Here is a 23,611-nt window from a genome sequence, read left to right as displayed (position 1 = left end):
TCTGCAAAGCAACGCTGCAAGGCAAACGCAGTGTTCTCTCTGCTACCCTACTGCAAGCCATACCGATGCACCAAGTCTGGAACCAACAGGACCTTGAACAGGTTCTACCACATATAATAAGACTGCTAAATAGTTCACCAAATAGCTACCGGACTATCTGCATTGACCCCCATTTGACTCATCGCATATGCTGCTGCTATTGTTTATTATCTATCCTGATTCATAGTCACTTCATCACTACCTATATGTACATATCTAGCTCGATTACCCCGTACCCTTGCACATCGACTCGGTAATGGTACCCCGTGTATATAGTGAAGTTATCGTTAGTCTATGTGTATGTATTCCTCCTGTTATAAATTTTTGTTTTTCTCTGCATTGTTGGGAAGGGCCGTAAGTAAGCATTTCACTGTTAGCATACACCTGTTGTTTACCAACCATGTGACAAATAACATTTTATTTTGATTTGAATGTAGCTTAATTTCTGGTGTCCCAAAACGTAAAATCACTGTTGGTGTGCTCGAGGCGTTAGGTGCTTTGCTACTTCAAAGGTGTGGTGAACAGCGGGATACTTATATGCTACTACTTCCTTCAAACGTGCTACACCAATCAGGTTAGGTTACATAGGTATTGGTGCGCTATGTTCCGCCCTCACCTTTGCCAAGCGGCCAATAGGCCAACTCCCCTGGGAGCTTTGACTGAAAGTAAGAGGCTGAACTATACACAGGTAACTCCGTAAAAATTGCGAGGAAGAGGAAAAAAAAACTTCAGGGCTTGTCATGGAGTTCGCGTGAAGGAAAACACGGATTTTTACCAACTTTCTTTACCAGTTAAACCAGTATCTCTGGATAGAACACACTCAAGTACTTGATCAGGTAGAGTCTTTGAACGCAATCTCTTTCGTGTCCTCTTGAAAATAATCTTTCTTTCCCCCTATTCGTTTACTTGACTTCAATTGAATTTCCAGACCTTTTGTTTGCTCCTTATCACTGGAAAAAGGTGAACCCTCGTGTTATTTTTATTTCATCTTTGCTTTTAATTGTAGTTTTTACCCTTGTGGTCCCTGATGGCTTCGCACAGTGATACTCTGGTGGTGTTCTTTGGGGCAACAGCTGGTGCAAATGGGGGTAAACTGGGTTCGGATGAGAGGGAAATAATTCTCTTGGTGTGGCAAATTGTGGATCTACATGAGAAAAAGGTACGGACTTTCTCAACCGTTGTAAAGGTTTCTTCTTTTTAGTGTTTTGTGTCTAAGTAGTGGACTCATGTTTTAACTTGACAGCTGACATATATTAATCAACAAACGTACGCGTTCTGTAAATATTTGTGGGTCACAGTTTTAAAAGATAAGTGTGCACATGGGCCTCAACTAAACCAACCGATAGGCTGAGGGTGTGTAGCCTACACCTGTGTCAGATTTAATTTCAGTGAAATGCTTTAAATATAGGATGAAAGAAAGCGTACCTTTTTGGTTATATGTCAACGCCTTGACATTGGCAACTTTGCGTTGACAATTAACTGCTTGTTTGACAATTAACTGCTTGTTTGATAGTCGGTGAGTTCATAAAATGGGCCTGTCATGTTTAGTACTGACTTGGGAAATTAGTTGTTGCGTTTTTACCAAGCTGTACTCTGTAGTTTAGAACTAAAATGGGTGGCACATGCCGTGGTGAAACACCGATTCCGTTCACAGGTTGGGAAACTTCAGAGACGTCTTGTGAAGCCCGATACTTTAGAGTTGACAGACCAGAGTGAAGAGGAGACTGGGCTGTCTGTGGACGAACTCTACAAGGCCGAACCTCTGGACAAAGTTCTGCAACAGGTGAGACTCATTTTGTCTGATTAGGCCTAATAGTGAAGATTCCTGTTCAGGCCCAATAGTGAAGATTCCTGTTTAGGACCAAAATCTCGAGTCTTGTCCTTTGCTTTCCTGCATTCTAAGACTTAAATATTTTAAAACTGACTCCAAAGAAAAGTTTAAGATGCTGAACAAAGCATTTCATCTCTAATATGATAATGGCTGAACTTTAACTGGCAAAAACAACCATGCATGATAAGACTGACAGCATTCAAATGGTCTTTAACATCGCCAACCGCCTGGAGGGAGATAACAGGACATAACAAGCTTGATGGTGACGCTTTAGGGAAATGTTAAGGTGTGTCGATTTTCTCAGCGAATGGAAACCCCTGAAAGGTTTCTGACCATTAACAATTATTCCAATTGGTTGGCTGCTGTTTGGCCTATTAAGCTCTTTGACAGGCAGTGAGTAGTTGCATCCAAAATGACACCCTATTCCCTATAGTGCACTACTTTTGACCAGAGCCCTATGGGAATAGGGTGCCATTTGGGACCGGCCCAGTGTAGAAGCTGGTTTGAGTAGGCTTGCTTGGCTAAGCAGTGACTGCCGTGGGGTTGAGGTAGGGACGGGGAGACAAGCAGGTCTAGTCTTGTCCCAGACTGATGCGAGCTGCTGACATCTGGAAGACTGAATGTTTACCTGGGAACGCAAAGAAACACGCCTCCTGGGCAGAGAGGACGGAGAGAGAGAAAGAGGGGGAGTGAGGGAGACCCCTGGCCATAGCCTAGCACCTGTTTTCTCAGGCTAGGTAGTTGTGAGATGAGGCAGTCTGTTCCTGTTTATGATGACCAGGATGTGAATGTGTTTTCAGGTTCCACCTCCCCAGGTATGTTTTGACAAAAGAAGGGCTTATGTTGCCAAACGTGTTTTTCAACCGCTCTTTCTGCCTGCAGTGCTGAGAGTATTTGTATGCACTCTGTAGGTAGGGAGTTACACCGAACCCCATCCCCGCCCCAGCATTATTTCATAATTGAAAACCCCATATTACCAGGCTCTCCTAGTGATTTAGGGTTATGGTTTAGAGATGCTGTCTGACTCAGTGCTGTGGTCCTCTCCCATGCAACAAGCACAAGCAGGTTCGCTGAAGTGATCAATCCTTCCTAAACAACAACAATGTTTTTGCAATAAGGTCCCTGAGTTTGACAGTGCTCTTGTGGTTGTGGCTTGTGACACAATATAGATTTAGAGTAGATCCGTACTGCAAGATGCTCTCTCACTGCTGATTTCTGATTGCTGAAGTAATCTGTAGTTTGAGTTTCTCTACCCGCAAGCCGTCCCAATTCCAGTTTGTTTTGTGAGTCTGTGGACCCTTTAAAGATTAACCAGAACAATCCATTTTTTACTGGCTTACCTCTGTCTGCTGGGCCACTTTCTCTTGCCATTGGTCAGGTTTAGTTTATTCATTTGTGTCTATTGATTTAAGCCAGGTAGTCAGTGGAGGAATGGAGATAAAGCTACATTCAACTAATGTGAGTCATAGGAGAGACTGCCTTTGGGGTTGTAGGTAGGAATAGCTAACTAACCTGGCAGAGACCATATCTCAGTGGACCTGACAATGTCATAAGGCCAGAGCAGCCTAGCCAAGGACGCAGATTTGTTTTCTTTGGTGAAAGATTTATTCAGTCGGAGAAAAATGGCAATCGAGATTAGAACTGGGCTGCACCCTTTCCATTGGGGGGGGGGGACTTTAAACACTACTGTTCCTTGTGGATTTGTAGCCTGCCTTCCATTCAACATATTAACAACTTTCTCTCCCTAAGATTGAGTTTTTTTATTTTATTTTTATGTCAGAATCCTGTTCTAGTTTCTTAGCTGTTCTCAGATCAATGGGTTTGTCTGGAAGACACTTGTGGTTTGGACTCATTGAACCCCAGTCAGTCTTAGGGCCTCCCTTTATTAGGGCCAGTATTGAGTGTGAAGAGCCTCAGATCAGTGCAGTGATAGTATACAGGCTCTGACTTGCTCTGTGCCAGGCAGCCTGGAGCAAAGCGTGTTCAGCTCTCTGTGCTGCTAGGTCTCTCTCACAGGTGGGGCAGCGTCACCCTGTTCCCAGGTTCTGAAGGCACTGGGGCAGGGCAGGTGCACAGCAGAGGCAGATAATGAAAGATAAAGGGCCAGCAGCAATAAAACTCTCCCTTGGTCTTCTCCCTTCCCATTCTCCAACAGCATTGTGCCTTGTAGAGAACAAACCAGAGGGTCCTATACAGACCCAGGATTGTAAACCTCTAATCTCCACAGTCCAGTCATAAAATGACAAGTTTGGGACAGTGGTGTGACTGTAACAGGCCTAGCCATGAGTACTGCCTGGTACTCCCTAACACCTTATCGTGAGCCTCACCACCACCCCTGCTCGACTCCTCTCCATGGGCCCGGCCTCAACACCATGCAAACACACCAGCTATAGTTTATACCAAAGAGAAAACACAGATGGTTCAAGGGTCAACTCCTACCTCACTCTCACCCATGGCACAGTGCAGCAGAGAACCACCCGCCCTCCCAATGGGGAAAATGAAACCAATGGTAATCAATGAATGGTTTGGCTGGCCTGGTCAGGTCAGGTAGATTAGTGACCGTCTATGCACATGTTCTCATTTGTAGCATGTTGACATTTCCTATTCTGACTGCCTTATTGAGTTAATGTCTGGTACTTTCTCTGATTTAACCTTTGCTGCTTGTGTTGTCATATTTATCAGTACCTGTTCCCTTTGTTAGGCCTGTCCTGTTGGACATGTTTGCTCTAATAGCATGCTAGTTTGGCAGAGCGGATAGAGTACAGGGTGTGTCGCTTAGTTCCTTTAAACCATTTGTTTCTATTCCTAATCCGGCTGCTGATTGTGCAAGGCGGGGCTGCATATCTGTGAAAACAGCCGCAAGCAAACGAACACCACACCTCACTCACCATGCATTAGGTTGAACACAACTACCTTTGCATCCTGGTCTGTTCCTGCTTGTCCTATTATCTATGGGACTACTTAAATGACTGGGTTCTATACCATAGATGTTACCAGATACATTACAGTATCTGTTGATACCCTATGACATACACTGTGTATCATCTGTCATGGCTCCCAGATGATGACACATTGACCTCTGGATCCTTGGCAGACAGTCTTTTCAGAGAAAGCCAGTCAGTAGTCTTAGGGGCCTATCTGACCGGCCCACATCAGCCAATGAGCTTCCTGTGTGTATCAGTCCTTCCCTAACCCAGATGTTATCATAGCATGGTGAACTGTAACACACCAGGCCCTGAAGTGGCATGGCATCCCACAGCTCCACGTGGCAAGACAGACCTGTCAATCAATAACCCAGTATCCTGGTCCCGGTCACCACGAGGACTCAACCATCTCATCCCTTTTTAGGGTTTGATAGGTTCAGGATAGCTGTAGACGATAGATGGAGTGATGAAGGGTTCAACAAAACTCTCCTTTGTTGTCTCAATACAATGCATATGATCATGGTATAGGGGGCCTAGTGTTTTTTTGTCCTGTGTGATGGTGTTTGTGGGTAACGGTCAGTGTGTTGAAATAGAGACCCTCATGAACATAATTATTTCCCTCAAGTTGAACTCCATAACCTCATGTAGATTAGTGAGAGCCAGTCAGGGGTCATGTTCAGTAGGGCGAAAACATTTTTGAAATGGGGAGGTACCTCTTGACCAATAGGGTCACAGATTTAAGCTTTCCGTTGCAATCATTTTCCTACGGTGTGCCCTACTTTAACAGCACCCATGGCTCCTCTCTCAGGCAGTTGAGTCGCCAGCTGTTGAGGTTGAGAGGTCATGGCCCTGTGTATATATCTCCTGGCTGTCCGTGTGGAGCATGCTCTAACACACACCAGCAGCAACACACTCGTACTGTCTGAAGGCTGGATGTCATATATGGCTAGTGGCCATGTGAAATTAGCCTCACTGACTGACTGACAATTAGTCACTAACGACCATTTAGATCTTCTGGACAGATAACATGGTATCCCTCTCTGTGGGACTGTAGCTTGTAGGGGATAAGTAGTAGCTAAACAAACCATGAATTTGAGAGTAGTGTTGCCTATTTGATGTGGGGTAAATTTAGTCATTTTTTTTATATTCAGCATCACTCCGTCAAGGGAAATAGTTTTCTAACAAAGATATCTAGATATTTCAGGATGTTGTTGTATCTTTGGAAATAATCAGAATCCATGTAAATATTAGTTTTGGGAAAATAAGTGGTCTCTTGGCACAACTTACGGGTATGGGGTAAATTGAGCCGCGAAACAGGGTAAGTTAAGCCGCCTACAAATGTCTGTACTGAATGAAGTATTACCACTACCTTTTTAAAACCATGCCCATCTTTATTTCCCAAACACAATTCAACACAATCAAAATGGCTTTTTTGGCTTAACACCTAACAAACACTTGAGCTCACCTAACAAACACTTGAGCTCATAGACTGGAGCTCTATGTTAAGGGTGTCAGTTATTTATTTTACTGTCGTAGCCGACGTGTATACTGTTGAGTTGTCAGCGTACATAGAAACACAGGCTTTATTAAAGGTCAGTGGAATATCATTAGTGAAAACAATAATGGCCCAGCCAGCTGCCCTGCGGAACACCACACAACAGAATTTGCATTATAGAGGCTTCCGTGCTAGGTTTAGGACCTCCTATTGAAGCTTATAGAGACCCCAACTGATGTATAGAACAATCTTAAAATGATCTACTGTGGTTTATATACAAGCCCCGTGTAGCTCAGTTGGTAGAGCATGGCGCTTGCAACGCCAGGGTTGTGAGTATGATTCCCACGGGGGGCCAGTATGAATCTAAAAAATAAATAATAAACTGTAAGTCGCTCTGGATAAGAGTGTCTGCTAAATGACTAAAATGTAAATGAAACCTCTTAACACAATACATTAATTTGACTTGGTGAATCTTTAAAAAAAAAAATTTACCTAACTTGCTTACCACATTTTCCATGTGGTTTCTCCCTTCAGACTCCATAAAATTATGACCGGTTCCTCAATATTTGGTCAAATGATACATTTTGTGTATGGTTTCCTACAAACAAGGGCGTTTCAACTTACCCTTTTGGCTCAACTTACCCCACTCTCCCCTAATAGACAAGATACCAAAATGATATCCTCAAAGAAGGAAGCCAGCCTAGCTAGAAATGGAATTGGAGCACCAACTGGCAAATTGGAGAGGTCAGTTTGTTGGTTGAGGTGATGGTGAGACGTTATGTCTGTTGACTGTTCAAAGACACCAGTAAAGTTTACACAACACTAGTAATGGGCCCCATTTAAATGTGATGATTACTAAACACATACCTATTTGGGAGTCACTGCTGCGGGGCTTGGTCATTGGCTGAGTGTTTTTATAGGGGCTAGTGATTGGCGAACATTGTCTCATCTTGGTCTGGTCGTGACAGTTGGTCTAACTGCTAAGTGAAGTCCCTGATCCAGGTGCTGATTAGCACCCCGATCCCTCGTCTGCTTCCTCGCTATGCAAACACCTGAAAAAACCTATTGGATCCCCCCCCCCCCCTCCCCATTTATAAGATGCGCGCACACACACGCACGGTACAGAACGTAGCGTTCACATCCGTCAATCTCAGGACGCCTCCCTACCTGTTGATCCCCCAGAACTCAAACCTACCTGTTCAGGGAACTTGTTCGTACCAGTGGGCTTATTTAAAGACTTGGCCTATTTAAAGTGTTAAAGGTTAGAAACACTGCTAATTCTTATGGGAGAGAACTCCCTGAGCACTGTTATTTGAAAACAAATCAAGCATAACCTGGCTATAAGGTATAACCTGGCTATAAGGTGAATGCACCAATTTGTAAGTCGCTCTGGATAAGAGCGTCTGCTAAATGACGTAAATGTAAATGTAGTTAGTAGCGTGCTGCAGCAGAGCAGAATTAATCAGTACTGTGTTACTCTGTGGTTTTTCAGAGGTGACATTGGCACTCCCATGTTTGTCTGCTGGCCACAAGTGGTTTACACTGAATCTCTAAAAGACCACAGGCAACTACTTGGCTGATAACCAACAAAGTAAAGTCATACTTTAGTTTGGTTGTGTGTGTTTGACTCATTGTATGTTCTCACAATAACTCTCCTCTTGTATCTTTCTTCATTCTCTCCCTACAGTTCCAGCAGTCCGTCTCAGCGGAGGTGAAGGCTCTGGGCAGAAGTTCCTACACACTGTGTGTCGACGGGCCCCTCATCATACGACAGGCCCTTCACCCTGAGGCCTCCAAGAAGGTATTGAGTGGCCCTTGATCTTCTAACCTACCATTTAGGGGAAATGTAGCCATTTTGTTAGAAAATATAATTGCTGTTATTTACTGACCTAGTTTTTAGGGGAATTTCCAACATGTATATGGAAAAGGTATTATGTGTATCAGTCTCTAGGACTTTGTTTAGGTGAAGGAGGCACAATGCTATAATTCAGTCCAGATATTGAGTCTTTGGTATTTGTTTGTGTATATTCTTTACATTTGACCTTGTTAGCCACACGTGTAAGTTGTACTTCCTGGGTCACAGTTAGCAGTATTTCGCCTGTGCTTGTCTTGTGTTGAGCAGTAACATGTCATAATCTGCACAGGAATGCTAGCTATCCACACAATCATCCGGAGATGGCGTCCTGTCCTCTCTTTTTTCTTTCACTTTCCTTTTCATCTCATCCCCTCTTTCTTCATCTCTTTATGCCGCCTATACCTGGCTCCCTCCTTCATTGCGTCACTCCTATTATCCCTTATTTTCATGAGGTCTGTCTACAGAGTATTCTACTATTCAGTGAATGTTGAATAGACTAATGACTGAACGACCTGTTGTGTGTTTCAGAACCTGGTCCTGCCAGAGTGTTTCTACTCCTTTGTGGATGTGAGGAAAGAGTTTCACAAATGTTGTCCCAACGTTGGACAGGTCCAGGACCTCACACTGCCCTCTATGCTAGAATGTAAGTCAGGGTTAGATTAAAAATAATGTCAGTCAACACTTTTGATGTTCCTAGTACTTATACAAATGACAGATAAACCATCCTTACCTGTGTGTAGATGTGTGCATCCCAGAACTTCCCCTGTCAGAGCAGGTGATGGGGCTGAAGGAGGTGAGGAGTATGGTCCAGCTCTCCCTGCACATCCTGGCTGAGCCATACAGTACGTCTATAAATCTCTCTTTTGCTATCCCTCTCTTTAGCCCACATTTCCCCCCGCTCTCTGTCTGTGCCAGTCCCACCTGGCCACCCCACAGCCCTGTCAATCTCTCTAGGCTAGGTGGCTAACAGGAATGCTGCTGAAGTTGCAGGCTGGCAGGCCAGACCTGTTGAGCATGAAACAACCTGGCAACGCGGAGCAACACTAAAAACAACATTTGTTGTATTGTTTAGTCTGAATAGAAGTGAAGTCAATTGGCTTCTGTTGGCAGATCCAATGTCAAGCCTAATGTGAAGTAATTTTTTTATCAGTATGGTACTTTTGATTGTAAATGTGGATAGAAGTTTGATGCGTATTGTTAATTAGTGTTTGAATCTCTTCCAGACCACAAATTCTCATGCTTTGAAGCTGTGAAGTACAAGCTTGAATCGGGAGCATGGTATGTATATTCTCAGTGCATCGACTTAATGTTACCTCATTCAACCATGAGGTTGTGTGGCCACGTCTCTATACTAAACCTGTTGTTTAGTGTTTACTGTAGTTGAAGCCTAACCGTCCCTCCCATGTTCAGAGCCAGGCTCTTAGCATTGATTACAGCAACAAGAGAAACCACAAGCGTGTCATTAAACCACTCCAACTTTGCCATTAAGTACTCAACTGGCTATACAGTAGCACCACACAAATCCCACTACGGTGTCCAATACCCATTGCCTTGACAACCCCTGGAATTTGTGTTGCTGTGTTAGAGTAGTGTGAAGTAGACTGTTAAACTGCATAAGTCCCAATTTTTACCATGTCTCTCTTTGATGAAGACGACTTACTGAAACACTTTGGTTTTTTAACAATATAGAAGTACTATTCAAGCCATTTACATTGTCTTCAAAGAGTTTCTGAACATTACTCTCTCTCTGGTGTCTCATGCAGCATTGTGTGAGTTCAGTGTGTAACAGTTAAACACCATTCCCCATGTTGACCGTGCCTCTGGTTTGTCCCCTGCAGCAGTAAGACCGAACCAGTGGACAGTGAGACAGTGATCAGAGCCAGAGGGTTGCCATGGCAATCCTCTGACCAGGACATCGCCCGCTTCTTCAAGGGCCTCAACATCGCCAAGTACGTTACCAAAACATGACTGTGTGTGTGTCATGTGATTAAGCCACGTTTCCACTGAGAATGGGCGACTAACACCCACAATAAGTTGTACATGCAGCTTTGTCTCCATAGAGGGTCAAATTGTGCTTACCCTTCCTCCAACCTCTCCCTGTGTGTATCTCTAGGGGTGGTGTGGCCCTCTGTCTGAACGCCCAGGGCAGGAGGAACGGTGAAGCCCTGGTTCGTTTCATCAACCAGGAGCACAGAGACCTGGCCCTGGAGAGACACAAACACCACATGGGCAGCAGATACATTGAGGTCAGCATCCGTCTAAGACAGCAGCCCCTACGTCTAACACAGCCATACCATTACTGTTGCATCACTTATGGATCCAATACCGTTACAGCATCACCTATCCAGCCAATACTGTTACAGAGAAAAAAAGTAATGCTTTCCAACTGTAGCACACAGTGCATGTTGCATTGGTCAGATGAAAGGCCATTTAGAGTTGCTAAAAGTCTCCTCTCATCCTCACAGGTCTACAAAGCCACAGGAGAGGAATTCCTCAAGATTGCTGGAGGTCAGATTTCAGACTTTTCCCCCTTCCCTGTCTCTTCCCTTGCTTCCTATGAAGCCATGTTGAACGTTTCTCTGTTAGTGTGTGGTAGTGTAGCTTTCTATTACATTCCCCCCCATATCCCAGACAGACCCAAGACAGACCCCCCTGCCTCTCAAACAGCAGCTCTTTCCTGAGCAGAGCGGAGAGTATAGAGTAGAGACTAGAGGAACTGGCCCTGTTCCCCTGCCCTGTACCGCTCCGGTTCTCTGGCTTATCCTGGGGGAATGAAAGGCGCTTTGTGAGCCTCACCCCCTCCCCTCTCTCACCCCTCAGAGGCTAGTTGGTGGAAGGTAACTTTACCCCTGGCCGACAGTGTCTCACCTCATCCTCCCGGCGGCCAGTGAAAGGCCCAGCTCAGGGCCACACAAAGGGGGTGTGAATAGACAAAGAGCAGAGCTGATACAGGAGAGAGGGCAGGGGAGAGACTAGTGTCTGTCTGTGGACTCTAGCCAGACGACTGGAGATCTATAATGTCTGACAAAACATTGTACTTCCAGCAGATACTGTCGGCCCTAGACTCTGACTCACTGCTCTTGTTTTAATGTCTACTCTTGTATTTTAAGTAATGTAATGCATTTGATCATTTTATTTATTAGTGGCAACAATCAACTCCTCAGAATAATCTGCATGTAAAAGGGACTAAGTAATTAGCTAAAGTGTGAACTTTTAACTCCTAGTTAATTCAGTTTCCTCTCCCTCTGTGTGACTGTAGGCACATCCAACGAGGTGGCCCAGTTCCTGTCCAAGGAGAACCAGGTGATCATCAGGATGAGGGGTCTTCCCTTCACCGCCTCTCCCCAGGAGGTGTTGACCTTCCTGGGGGCCGACAGCCCCGTGACGGACGCCAGCGAGGGCCTACTCTTCGTAAAGTACCCCGATGGGCGGCCCACGGGCGACGCCTTCGTCCTGTTCTCCTGTGAGGAGTACGCCCTGAACGCCCTGAAGAAACACAAGCAGATCCTGGGCAAGAGATACATCGAGCTGTTCAGAAGCACTGCAGCTGAGGTCCAACAGGTAAAACACAGCACAGTCACTGTTTATCGATGTAGTAGACAGTCACTATGAGGTAGAGCTGTTCAGAAACACTGCAGCTGAGGTCTGACAGGTACGGTGTAGTAGAATGTAGAGCTGTTCATAAGTACTGCAGCTGAGGTGCAGCAGGTATGGTGTAGTATACTGCAGGTATGGTGTAGTATACTGCAGGTGAGGTGCAGCAGGTATGGTGTAGTATACTGCAGGTGAGGTGCAGCAGGTATGGTGTAGTATACTACAGGTGAGGTGCAGCAGGTATGGTGTAGTATACTACAGGTGAGGTGCAGCAGGTATGGTGTAGTATTCTGCAGGTGAGGTGCAGCAGGTATGGTGTAGTATACTGCAGGTGAGGTGCAGCAGGTATGGTGTAGTATACTGCAGGTGAGGTGCAGCAGGTATGGTGTAGTATTCTGCAGGTGAGGTGCAGCAGGTATGGTGTAGTATACTGCAGGTATGGTGTAGTATTCTGCAGGTATGGTGCAGCAGGTATGGTGTAGTATACTACAGGTGAGGTGCAGCAGGTATGGTGTAGTATTCTGCAGGTGAGGTGCAGCAGGTATGGTGTAGTATACTGCAGGTGAGGTGCAGCAGGTATGGTGTAGTATACTGCAGGTGAGGTGCAGCAGGTATGGTGTAGTATTCTGCAGGTGAGGTGCAGCAGGTATGGTGTAGTATACTACAGGTGAGGTGCAGCAGGTATGGTATTTTGCAGGTGAGGTGCAGCAGGTATGGTGTAGTATACTGCAGGTATGGTGTAGTATACTGCAGGTAGGGTGTAGTATACTGCAGGTAGGGTGTAGTATACTGCAGGTATGGTGTAGTATACTGCAGGTATGGTGTAGTATACTGCAGGTATGGTGTAGTATACTGCAGGTATGGTGTAGTATACTGCAGGTATGGTGCAGCAGGTATGGTGTAGTATACTGCAGGTATGGTGTAGTATACTGCAGGTGAGGTGCAGCAGGTATGGTGTAGTATACTGCAGGTATGGTGTAGTATACAGCAGGTATGGTGCAGCAGGTATGGTGTAGTATACTGCAGGTGAGGTGCAGCAGGTATGGTGTAGTATACTGCAGGTGAGGTGCAGCAGGTATGGTGTAGTATACTGCAGGTGATGTGCAGCAGGTATGGTGTAGTATACTGCAGGTATGGTGTAGTATACAGCAGGTATGGTGCAGCAGGTATGGTGTAGTATACTGCAGGTGAGGTGCAGCAGGTATGGTGTAGTATACTGCAGGTGAGGTGCAGCAGGTATGGTGTAGTATACTGCAGGTATGGTGTAGTATACTGCAGGTGAGGTGCAGCAGGTATGGTGTAGTATACTGCAGGTATGGTGTAGTATACTGCAGGTATGGTGTAGTATACTGCAGGTGAGGTGCAGCAGGTATGGTGTAGTATACTGCAGGTATGGTGTAGTATACAGCAGGTATGGTGCAGCAGGTCTGGTGTAGTATACTGCAGGTGAGGTGCAGCAGGTATGGTGTAGTATACAGCAGGTATGGTGTAGTATACTGCAGGTGAGGTGCAGCAGGTATGGTGTAGTATACAGCAGGTATGGTGTAGTATACTGCAGGTATGGTGCAGTATACAGCAGGTGAGGTGCAGCAGGTATGGTGTAGTATACAGCAGGTATGGTGCAGCAGGTATGGTGTAGTATACAGCAGGTATGGTGTAGTATACTGCAGGTATGGTGCAGTATACAGCAGGTGAGGTGCAGCAGGTATGGTGTAGTATACAGCAGGTATGGTGCAGCAGGTATGGTGTAGTATACAGCAGGTATGTTGTAGTATACAGCAGGTATGGTGTAGTATACTGCAGGTGAGGTGCAGCAGGTATGGTGTAGTATACAGCAGGTATGGTGCAGCAGGTATGGTGTAGTATACAGCAGGTATGGTGTAGTATACTGCAGGTGAGGTGCAGCAGGTATGGTGTAGTATACTGCAGGTGAGGTGCAGCAGGTATGGTGTAGTATACTGCAGGTATGGTGTAGTATACTGCAGGTATGGTGTAGTATACTGCAGGTGAGGTGCAGCAGGTATGGTGTAGTATACTGCAGGTATGGTGCAGCAGGTATGGTGTAGTATACTGCAGGTATGGTGCAGCAGGTATGGTGTAGTATACTGCAGGTGAGGTGCAGCAGGTATGGTGTAGTATACTGCAGGTATGGTGTAGTATACTGCAGGTATGGTGTAGTAAACTGCAGGTGAGGTGCAGCAGGTATGGTGTAGTATACTGCAGGTATGGTGTAGTATACTGCAGGTATGGTGCAGCAGGTATGGTGTAGTATACTGCAGGTGAGGTGCAGCAGGTATGGTGTAGTATACTGCAGGTGAGGTGCAGCAGGTATGGTGTAGTAGAATGTAGAGATGTTCATAAGTACTGCAGGTGAGGTGCAGCAGGCGATGTTTAGGGACTTAATGGGGTTGTTTCTTTACTACTTATCCTGCTATCAGAGATGCATCAAGCTGTTCCCTTGTACTGCAGCCACGGTGCAACAATTACATTATAGTAGACAGTCACTGTAAGGTAGAGATGCATAGAGCGTTTTAGAAGTACAGTTGAGGTCCAACGGGTACAGTGTTCTAGGCACTGCCTGTCACTTGAGGTCATTTCTTTAGAAAGGAGGACTACTGGAGATAAACCTCTTTCTCCATATTTAACCAGTTCTCTTATTTTCGTCTGAAATGAGTGTTACTGTACATGTTGTGCAATGAGTATTGTATTTACAGCGTAAGACATGACTAAAGTTGGAGAAGGACTATACGTGACACAGCATAGAATGTGGTCCCCATGAGTCAGTTGGCTGGAGGATGGTGCTTGTGTCATGACACCAGAGATGTTAGTTTGACTGTATTAGATAAAAGCTTATTGTAAATGACGATCAACATGACTCAACACAACAGAGAAACACGACTTTGTCGTCTGACCTTTTGACCTCTGCCCTCTCTGTTAGGTCCTGAACCGGTACATGTCCACCCCTCTGATCTCCACGCTGCCCTCCTCTTCCATGGTCCCCATGCCGGTCCTGGCCACACCCCCCTACCTGGCGACTGGCAGCACGCGGGACTGTGTCCGTCTGCGAGGTCTACCATACACCGCTGCTATAGAGGATATACTGGAGTTCATGGGAGAACACACTATTGATATTAAACCACATGGGGTTCATATGGTGCTCAACCAACAGGTACTGGTACACACACACGTGCGCTTGTGCCATGATACTTTCACCCATCTTATATTAAACACTTAGCGCAGATGAAGTGATGGGTACAAGCCGAGGAATCGGAAGCAGCTTTACACTATTGAGATGCAACCAAAGTTCCTACCCTAACCCTTCCAACAGCCCATCTTTCTCATCTCTAACCTCCCTCTCCTCTCCAGGGTCGTCCCTCAGGTGACGCCTTCATCCAGATGAAGTCAGCTGACAGGGCGTTCATGGTGGCCCAGAAGTGCCATAAGAAGATGATGAAGGATCGCTATGTGGAGGTGTTCCAGTGTTCTACTGAGGAGATGAGCTTCGTCCTGATGGGAGGAACACTCAACCGCAGCGGCCTGTCCCCTCCACCCTGCAAACTACCCTGTAAGTCTATAATAGATCTAGCTGAATCACTGCATGTCCCATTGATGTTTTACAACATATCACGTAGAACAGAGAATATGTAGCGAGGACAGTGGAAGTAGCTTTCAGAAATGCTTCTTTATTATTCAAACGGACATGTTTCAGTCAGGGTTATGCCTTTTTAATGGTTTGTTCAGGGAACATATTACACAGGCAGGGTCAGCTGTAGTAATTATGCCCTCCATATTAGTTGTATAATGTAGGGTGGTGTAACACACCAATTAAAACTATGAAGGGTTTGTTTGCATACACACGGTTAAAGTGGGTGTCTATCCCAGTGTACTTTGTTCTATTAGTGCCCTGTTGCTATAGAGATTAGATTCCTGCTTATCATATCACTAGAAGGCAGTGCATGCTCTTGGTGTGGCTATTGGCTGTTGTGAATTCCGTCTAGTGTCACCATTGGCTGTTGTGAATTCTGATGGCCACACTTTGAGAGCAGTTACTCAAATGGCGGTTTCTGTTTGCTGTTGACTTTTTTCCCTTTATTCAACCTCATGTTTGACATCAACTGTAATCTCACTGGTTTGACCTGGAGTTATGGCAGTCCCTCGCTCAGGTTGCCAGGTTGGTAGCCGAGTGTACCTAGAACGCTCATCCCCACAAGGTCACTTGGGTTGCCAGATTGGGTAGGGATGAGTGTACGTTACCTGGCTGGCAACCCTTAACCCTACAAGGTCAGTCACTCTCACTCAGGTTCCCAGGTTAGTGAGCGGAGTGTAGTCCACCTGTTAACCCCTCAGGCCCACAAGGTCACTTGAGTTGCCAGTTTGGTGACCAGTCACTCAGGTTACCAGATTGTAGTGGAGTGTACAACATGTGGCAACCTTCAGCCTAACAAGGTCACTTAAGTTGCCAGATTGGTTAGGGGAGTGTACCTGCAAACCCACCCTCAGCCCACAAGGTCATCTGACTGTGTTTTGTGTCAATGTGGCCCACAGACCCATACAGCCTGTTTGTGTATAAATGCGCTGTCCCTCCCTCCCTCAGTCCCTCAGTGTGTTTATGTTGTAGGGTTAGGGCAGCACCAAGGACAGACCTGGAGCAACTTTCTGAGTAGGATACTATCTTGAGGCTTTTATGTGACTAATATATACAGTCTTATCAATCATATGAAAAACTAGAGTTTTTCCTAGCCACCATGCTTCTACATCTGCATTGCTTGCTCTTTGGGGTTTTGGGCTGGGTTTCTGTATAAGCACTTAGTGACAACTGCTGATGTAAAAAGGGCTTTATAAATCAATTGGATTGATGTTGTATGGCACATGGAGCTGTAGTCCCCTGTAGCTCAGTTGGTAGAGCATGGCGCTTGCAACGCCAGGGTTGTGGGTTAGTTTCCCACGGGGGGCCAGTATGAAAAATGTATGCACTCACTAACTGTAAGTCGCTCTGGATAAGAGCGTCTGCTAAATGACTAAAATGTAAATGTATGATGGTTCAGTGTGATATGTGTTTGATGTGCAGGCTTAGGCATGATAATGTCATGATGGTGTAATAATATTAAGATTATGATAAGGATCCAATATTCCTGTGTAGTTGAATGTTACTGTATCTGAAATTCTGAACTTCCCTCTCTGTCCTTTCCCCAGGTCTGGCTCCTCCGGCCTATGCTGCGTTCCCTTCTCCTGCCATGCTCTCTGAGGCTGCTCTGTACCAGCCCCCCCTACTGGCCACCCCCAGAACCCCCCAGCCCCCACACAGCCCCCACCCCACCCTGGCCTACTACCCCCCACAGCACCACCCTGCACAGCTCTACATGAACATGAACATGAACTACACTGCATACTACCCCAGGTTAGTATAAACTACACTGAATACTACCCCAGGTTAGTATAAACTACACTGAATACTACCCCAGGTTAGTATGAACTACACTGCATACTACCCCATGTTAGTATGAACTACACTGCATACTACCCCAGGTTAGTATAAACTACACTGCATACTACCCCAGGTTAGTATGAACTACACTGCATACTACCCCATGTTAGTATGAACTACACTGCATACTACCCCAGGTTAGTATAAACTACAAAGAATACTACCCCAGGTTAGTATAAACTACACAGAATACTACCCCAGGTTAGTGTAAACTACACTGAATACTACCCCAGCTTAGTGTACAAACCACACAACCATTTCCCTCTGGGGTTTTGTCAATATGAACTGTACATCCTCTTGTGTCATGTGTGTATGCAGTTCAAAGTGCCATGTTCCAGTGTCAAAATCAATACCCAACATATTCTGGATAATGTACACTTGCTTCCAAAGTAAAAAAAACTATCTGTTTCTCTCTCTTGCTCTAGCCCCCCAGTCTCTCCCTCCACGGTGAGCTACTTTGCATCTCCTCCAGGGTCAGTAGCGTTAGCGGCCCAGCAGCCCCATGCCCAAGGCCATGTTGCCTCTCCCATGATGCCCCAGCACGGCGCTCTAGTCAGGATGCAGGGTCTGCCCTACAATGCCGGGGTCAAAGACATCCTCAGCTTCTTCCAGGGATACCAGGTCAGAACCCCCAATATACCCCCCACTACTAACCCTCTCCTTTTCCCTCCACAGTCCCCTAAAACAGTCTCTGCTGCCCTCTACCCCCAGTCCCTCCCTCCCTCTACCCCCAGTCTCCTTAGTTCCAGTCTCCCCAGTCCCACTCCTCAATCTCCATTGCAGTTTAATGTGTGTCTTGGTGATTTCTTTGCCACTCTTTTTTGTGTGTTTTGTCCCTTTTCATATACAGACTAAGATCCCACTATTTTACCATACCAGCTTTTTGTAGGGGTAGGGGGTAAAAACATGGCAAATTAAAAGCCACCTAAAAACCTAGTCATGATTCCTGCATTTTCACAGACGCTGTAACCAAAATACAGGTATTGGGTCTGTGTGATTGGTTTTCTGCTTTTTGCAGGTAAATTCATTAACACTTCCATTGTTTTAACACCTCCCTAATTTGAAATGCAAACAGCCCCCATGGTTTAACAACACCCCCATCCCTCCCAATTTGCCATTTACCCACTGACATGTATAAAAGGAGTATACCTGCAATTGAGTGGTAAATAACGGGCTGTTTGAAAGGGGCTTATATAAACATTGCGTTGTAACATACCACATCTTCTGTCTGATGCGGGTATATGTTTGTGCCTGTGTGTGACAGCCAAAAGCAAAGCAGGATGTTCTGCTAGTTTTTGCAGGGTTTAGGGGCTGTCGGTTAGAGTCCTGCATCGGGTCGGTTCCCCGCGGTTGACCTGCAAAAAAATCAGCTAGCGGGAGCAATGAAAACGTTATTTCAACCCATGGGTCGGTTTGCGGTTCAGAACAATTATATTGCGGGTCGGAAGCATTTTAAATCAAGATAAAATATTTTTTTATTGTGTTGAGAATTCCGTTCTGTGAGCGGTGAGACAGACATGTAGGCTACCAGCCATGCACGCAGTGGATCAGGGAACTGTCCATTGTGTGGTGCTGGAATATGTTGCCAAGTGTAATTTCCCTGGATAGCGTAGGTCAGGCGAAAATGTCTAACATAGACCTAACTGGAAAAATAAAAATAAAGGTTATGAAATACACCATTGTGGAAACAGGTGCTGCACGAGTTTTGTCAGCTAAAGGCTTTCATTAGGTAAGAAGGCTAATTAGAAGGCCCTTGTTTCAGAGTGATTTGAGTTGTCAATTGTAAAAATAAAAAGATATCGGCTTGGTTTCCTTTTATCCAAATGTTCAATAGACATGCAAACAAATGAATTCATGCAGGGAGGGAATAATGGCCTACTACTCTGGAGTAATGGAAACAATAAAATTGATGTTATTTGGTGGGTCACAGATCAGCTCTCGGAACAATTCTATGCGGGAGAGTCGGGTTGAGGAGAAAAATCTGTCCTGGTGTCAGATGGGGCTCTAAATTGGTTTGGGGCGAGTGCGGCTCTGACTTGTGTTACATAAACTGTAAAAATAAAATGTTATTGGTCGCGTACACATTTTGCAGATGTTATCACGGGTGCAGCGAAATGCTTATGTCTCTAGCTCCTACAGTGCAGTAATACCTAACAATACACACAAATCCCCCAAAATTTTAAATTTAAGAAATACCTGGACAAACTGTCCAAACCCTTCTTATTCCATAATAGCATATTTGTATAATTCCCCAAACTATAACCCCACCTCATGACAAAACCAGCTTTATGTTTAACTACAAGCCTGTAGGCAAACCATCATTCACCATTGACCAGTCACTATGCTCATATATTAGCTACCAGAATGCTTTATTGCAACACCAAGCATGGTTCAGCCGTGCTGCATATTCAATAAGGAACACGTGTGCACTTGTGCTCTCCCCTTCTCTTACTTCTCCCTCATTGGCTGACTGGCTGAGTAGGTGGAGTGAGTCTACAGAGGAGGTATGAACTGAACTCTCACAGTACTGTGACTGACTGGGCTGGTTGGGCAAGGTGTATTAGGTGTTCTAGGATACAGGGCTGGGGCTGGGATGTTTTTGTAAAAGGGTTTGGGTCTCTTTGTGCTCTTAAAGGTTTGTTTAGAAAAGTTGCTGCTGGTTTTTAATGTCATAGGTATGTGTTTTCCTTGGGGCTAACTCTTAAGTTCCCAGCATGTGAGATCACCTGACCAGTTACTGTAAGGCTTTTCAGTCATACGCTGTGTGTGTGTGCTAAAGAGTGTGTGTTGCTGTGTTCAGTCCTGACTCTTGGCTAAACCACTGTAATCTCATCCTGACTGATTATCCCCTGGTTTTTGCTATCTGGCTCAATTATAAACTTGTTGTGCTATCTCTGACTGAGCACTCAGTTTGGGTGAGAAACTGTTCTGATTGGTGTCTTACATACATTACACTTATAGTGTATGCATGTATGTTCCAATGACAGTTGTTGGGGACTTGTAGTGTGGTGTATCTACATTTAAAACGTGTGTATCTAGGTTTTAAACTGTGAGTTTATTTATGTGGTGTGTGTGTATATAATGCTCTACTGAGTCCACCTGTCTGACTGTGAAACTCATTACACTGTAGTACTCTCCTGAAGACTACAGCAGCATGGTTCAGATGAGTCAGGGACAGACCAGGAGTCTGATCCAGCCCAAAGAGTGGCTCTGTCTGTAGGGAGACTAAGGTAAGTTAACACCCTCAACCCCCTGTACCTCGCATGGCCCCCCCGTCTGCCTGCCTGCCAGTCCACCTGCCGAACACCAAATCAACAGTGTGCTCCAGAGTGAATCTCTCTCTCTTTCTATCTCCCTTCCTCTCCTCTCTAACTATTTATCTAGCCCTTGACCTGAGTGTGCTACCCTAGTGGTGTTCTTTCTGAGTTTATTAACACAATTGCTAACCTGCTCCCACAGACTGATCAGGGGATTGCTTTTGGACTGAAGCTCTTCTAAAGGGAAGCATGCATTAGAAGGAATTGCATTGGCCTGTGGTTTCTCGTCTTTGACTCATCCAACTCTACTGGTTTGATCAATGCAGGATCTCTTCTCTAACTACTGGTTTGATCAGTGCAGGATCTCCTCTCTAACTCTTCTTGTTTGATCAGTGCAGGATCTCCTCTCTCCTTTGCCTGATTGTGGCCCCCTGGTGTTGGGATGGTGCTAATGACTGAGCGGTGTGGCTTCTATCCCCTCTCTCTCTCGCTCCACACCTCTTTACATCCCTCCTCCATCTCCTGTGGTTTGTTGCCTCCAGCTCCAGCCGGACTCCATCCTCCTGTTGTACAACTTCAGCGGCCAGCGTAGTGGCGAGGCCCTGGTCACCTTCCCCAGCGAGGAGTCAGCCAGGCGGGCCGTGGCCGAGCGCTCCAACCACCCCCTGTCTGGTCTCCCCGTCCACCTGCTGGTGTGCTGCAACTGACCGTGACCAGCTGACCGCGACCATGGAGGGATGAGCCGAGGACCGCAACTGCTGACACCGTTTCTCTCTCCCTCGTCACTCCCTCGCCCTCTCCCTCCACTACTGATGGACACACCTCTTTTTCCCCACAAACAATCCGCCGACCCCCCCCCCCCCTCTTTCACGCTCCCTCTCAACATTCATACACAGACCGACAGACACCTCTCCCCACAGCACTAGGTTGTACACATATTTATATATGATGCACGTCATCCTTCCTGTGTGTCTGGCTCGAAGTGCCTTGTGTTAATACTTCCATAACATCCACCGACGATGAAAATGATATTTACCACTCACCTAAAGCATGAAACCACGTCTCCCTTTGTTTTAGCAAAATGACCACTACAACCCCACTATATAAGATGTTCATACCTCCAAACAAAATCCCTATTCCCCTGTGTCTGGTTTGTCAGTCTGAAACACTACTGTATGTAGCCTACCGTATGCATGTGTGTATGTCTTCAAACACTACGCATGTACTGTATGCACGTTAGTGTCGTAAATGATGTGCCTTCCAATGCTGACCTGTACAGTGTGATAATAGATGACAGCCATATAGACTGACTGGAACTGAAACTACTATTGTACTGGATAGCAGAAGGGAAATCAGATGCTCATTCCACTACTCCCTGGCATGGCTTTTGGAGAACTAGAAAAGACAAGGCCACTATGTACAGTAGTGAGAGCCACAGTAACATGCTGGGTGATGCACTTATTGACAACTACTTGTGTAACAGTGTTTTGTTTTTGCTGTAAAAAGCATTTATGTATGGCATGCCATTCTATTTAGAATATCTTTAGAAGTCTATGCTACAATCAGAGTAGGCTAAGGCTCAAGTAGCCAGAGTCTCATATAGTTCTGTAGTATACTAGCATGACAAATATTGATTCTTTGTTTAATCCAAAATAAACTCTCAAATGTAAATGTGAAAAGAGTTGGCTGTTGGTCTGCATAATCTTTAAGCAATATCATTTATCCTTTAAAGAGAGTAGATCTCTGTGCCATCTCTTTAGTTTTCTTCCAGACTGTTCTTGAAAACCGCGGTCTTCTGCAGCATGCTTTCGATTCTCCCTTGTTTTGGACCGACAAACTGTTTAAAAAAAAAATAAAGTGAATGAGTTGTTCCTTTTCCTGTGACTGGGCTGCTGAGAACACTAGTGTCTTTGGTTTCTCATCTTCACTGTGCCTACATTACCCAGAGTGCAATACCAGCCCCCTCTGAGGCCTGGCTGACCTCTGGTGGCAGAGGGGACTTTTTTGTTTGTTTCTTTTAAGCAAGTTTGAGACTTGACTTGTATGAATTTATAACTGTATGTGTATATAACTGTTTGAATAAATAAATGAAACTTTATTGCCCCAGTGTTTAAACAGCCTTAATTTGTTCTGAACTAAATCAATGAAATTCTATTGAACAAGTCAGTACTTATAACTAGTATAACTTTGTTTTTGCTGTGAAAAGCGTTTATGTATGTATGGCGGCATGCACCAATGAAATGTGTATTTTTACACTGGATTGAATTGGGAAACTAGTGGCGCAAAAGATGTCTCGGCTCTCTAATGGCACATACGCGTTCATAAATTAGGTCTTCTAGTAATCCTTATTAGTAGGCTATTTGAAAGGCTGATCCAGTAAATTATACATACTTTATATTCCAGTGTAGGTATAGATGACTCCTATGAAATGAGGCCCTGCGTAATAAAGTGATTTATTGTCAACCAGTGATAAGGCAATCTCTTCCAGGATCAACACCACCATTCCAAGGTAGTGGGTTCGATCCCCGGGACCACCCATACACTCATGACTGTAAGTCGCTTTGGATAAAAGCGTCTGCTAAATGGCATATTATTATTATTCCTCCCAAACTGAACAAAAATATAAACATGTGAAGTGTTGGTCCCATGTTTCATGAGCCGAAATAAAAGATCACAGAAATGTTCCATATGCACAAAAAGCTTATTTCTCTCAAATTGTATGCACAAATTTGTTTACATCCCTGTTAGTGAACATTTCTCCTTTGCCAAGATGATCCATCCACCTGACAGATGTGGCATATCAAGAAGCTAATTAAAGAGCATAATCATTACATAGGTGCACCTTGTACTGGGGACGAAAGGCAACTAAAATGTGCAGTTTTGTCACACTAAACAATAGCATAGATGTCTGAAGTTTTGAGGGAGCGTGCAGTTGGAATGCTGACTGCAGGAATGTCCACCAGAGCAGTTGCCAGATAATTTTATGTTAATTTCTCTACCATAAGCCGCCTACAACGTTATTTTAGAGAGTTTGGTAGTACGTCCAACCGGCCTCACAACTGCAGACCATGCCAGCCCAGGACCTCCACATCCGGCTTCACCTGCGGGATCATCTTAGCCTGGACAGCTGA

General features: G+C 45.2%; 1 protein-coding gene across 2 annotated transcripts; it reads left to right on the top strand.

The window, feature by feature from the left end:
* Positions 1–723: 723 nt before the first annotated feature.
* Positions 724–22,583, top strand: LOC311111742 (epithelial splicing regulatory protein 2-like). 2 transcript variants are annotated; one of them, XM_084154556.1, is made up of 17 exons: positions 724–875; positions 1,046–1,198; positions 1,694–1,822; positions 7,977–8,090; positions 8,673–8,787; positions 8,885–8,986; positions 9,368–9,422; positions 9,983–10,093; positions 10,258–10,390; positions 10,610–10,652; positions 11,404–11,705; positions 14,677–14,907; positions 15,105–15,303; positions 16,932–17,136; positions 17,649–17,844; positions 20,354–20,453; positions 21,023–22,583. In XM_084154556.1, exons 2-16 carry the CDS (start codon positions 1,067–1,069, stop codon positions 20,441–20,443), a joined length of 2,157 nt encoding a protein of 718 aa, XP_084010682.1. In that variant the 5' UTR covers positions 724–875; positions 1,046–1,066; the 3' UTR covers positions 20,444–20,453; positions 21,023–22,583. The 2 variants fall into 2 exon arrangements, with proteins under 2 accessions (XP_084010682.1, XP_084010681.1); XM_084154555.1 differs by lacking the exon at positions 20,354–20,453 and having other exon boundaries at positions 802–875.
* Positions 22,584–23,611: the final 1,028 nt, after the last annotated feature.

This window comes from Coregonus lavaretus (assembly GCF_964263955.1).
Source record: "Coregonus lavaretus genome assembly, chromosome: 37".
In the NCBI taxonomy this organism is placed as follows: domain Eukaryota; kingdom Metazoa; phylum Chordata; class Actinopteri; order Salmoniformes; family Salmonidae; genus Coregonus; species Coregonus lavaretus.
Note: the sequence above shows the minus strand (reverse complement) of the source record. Positions and strands in the feature narration are given on the sequence as shown.

Bases quoted from the DNA above. Each gene is read 5' to 3' on its own strand.
- LOC311111742 (XM_084154555.1), top strand. From the start codon at position 1,067: ATGGCTTCGCACAGTGATACTCTGGTGGTGTTCTTTGGGGCAACAGCT. The intron at 10,391-10,609 runs GTCAGCATCCGT...TCATCCTCACAG, and splicing joins TGGGCAGCAGATACATTGAG to GTCTACAAAGCCACAGGAGA. The intron at 10,653-11,403 runs GTCAGATTTCAG...GTGTGACTGTAG, and splicing joins ATTCCTCAAGATTGCTGGAG to GCACATCCAACGAGGTGGCC.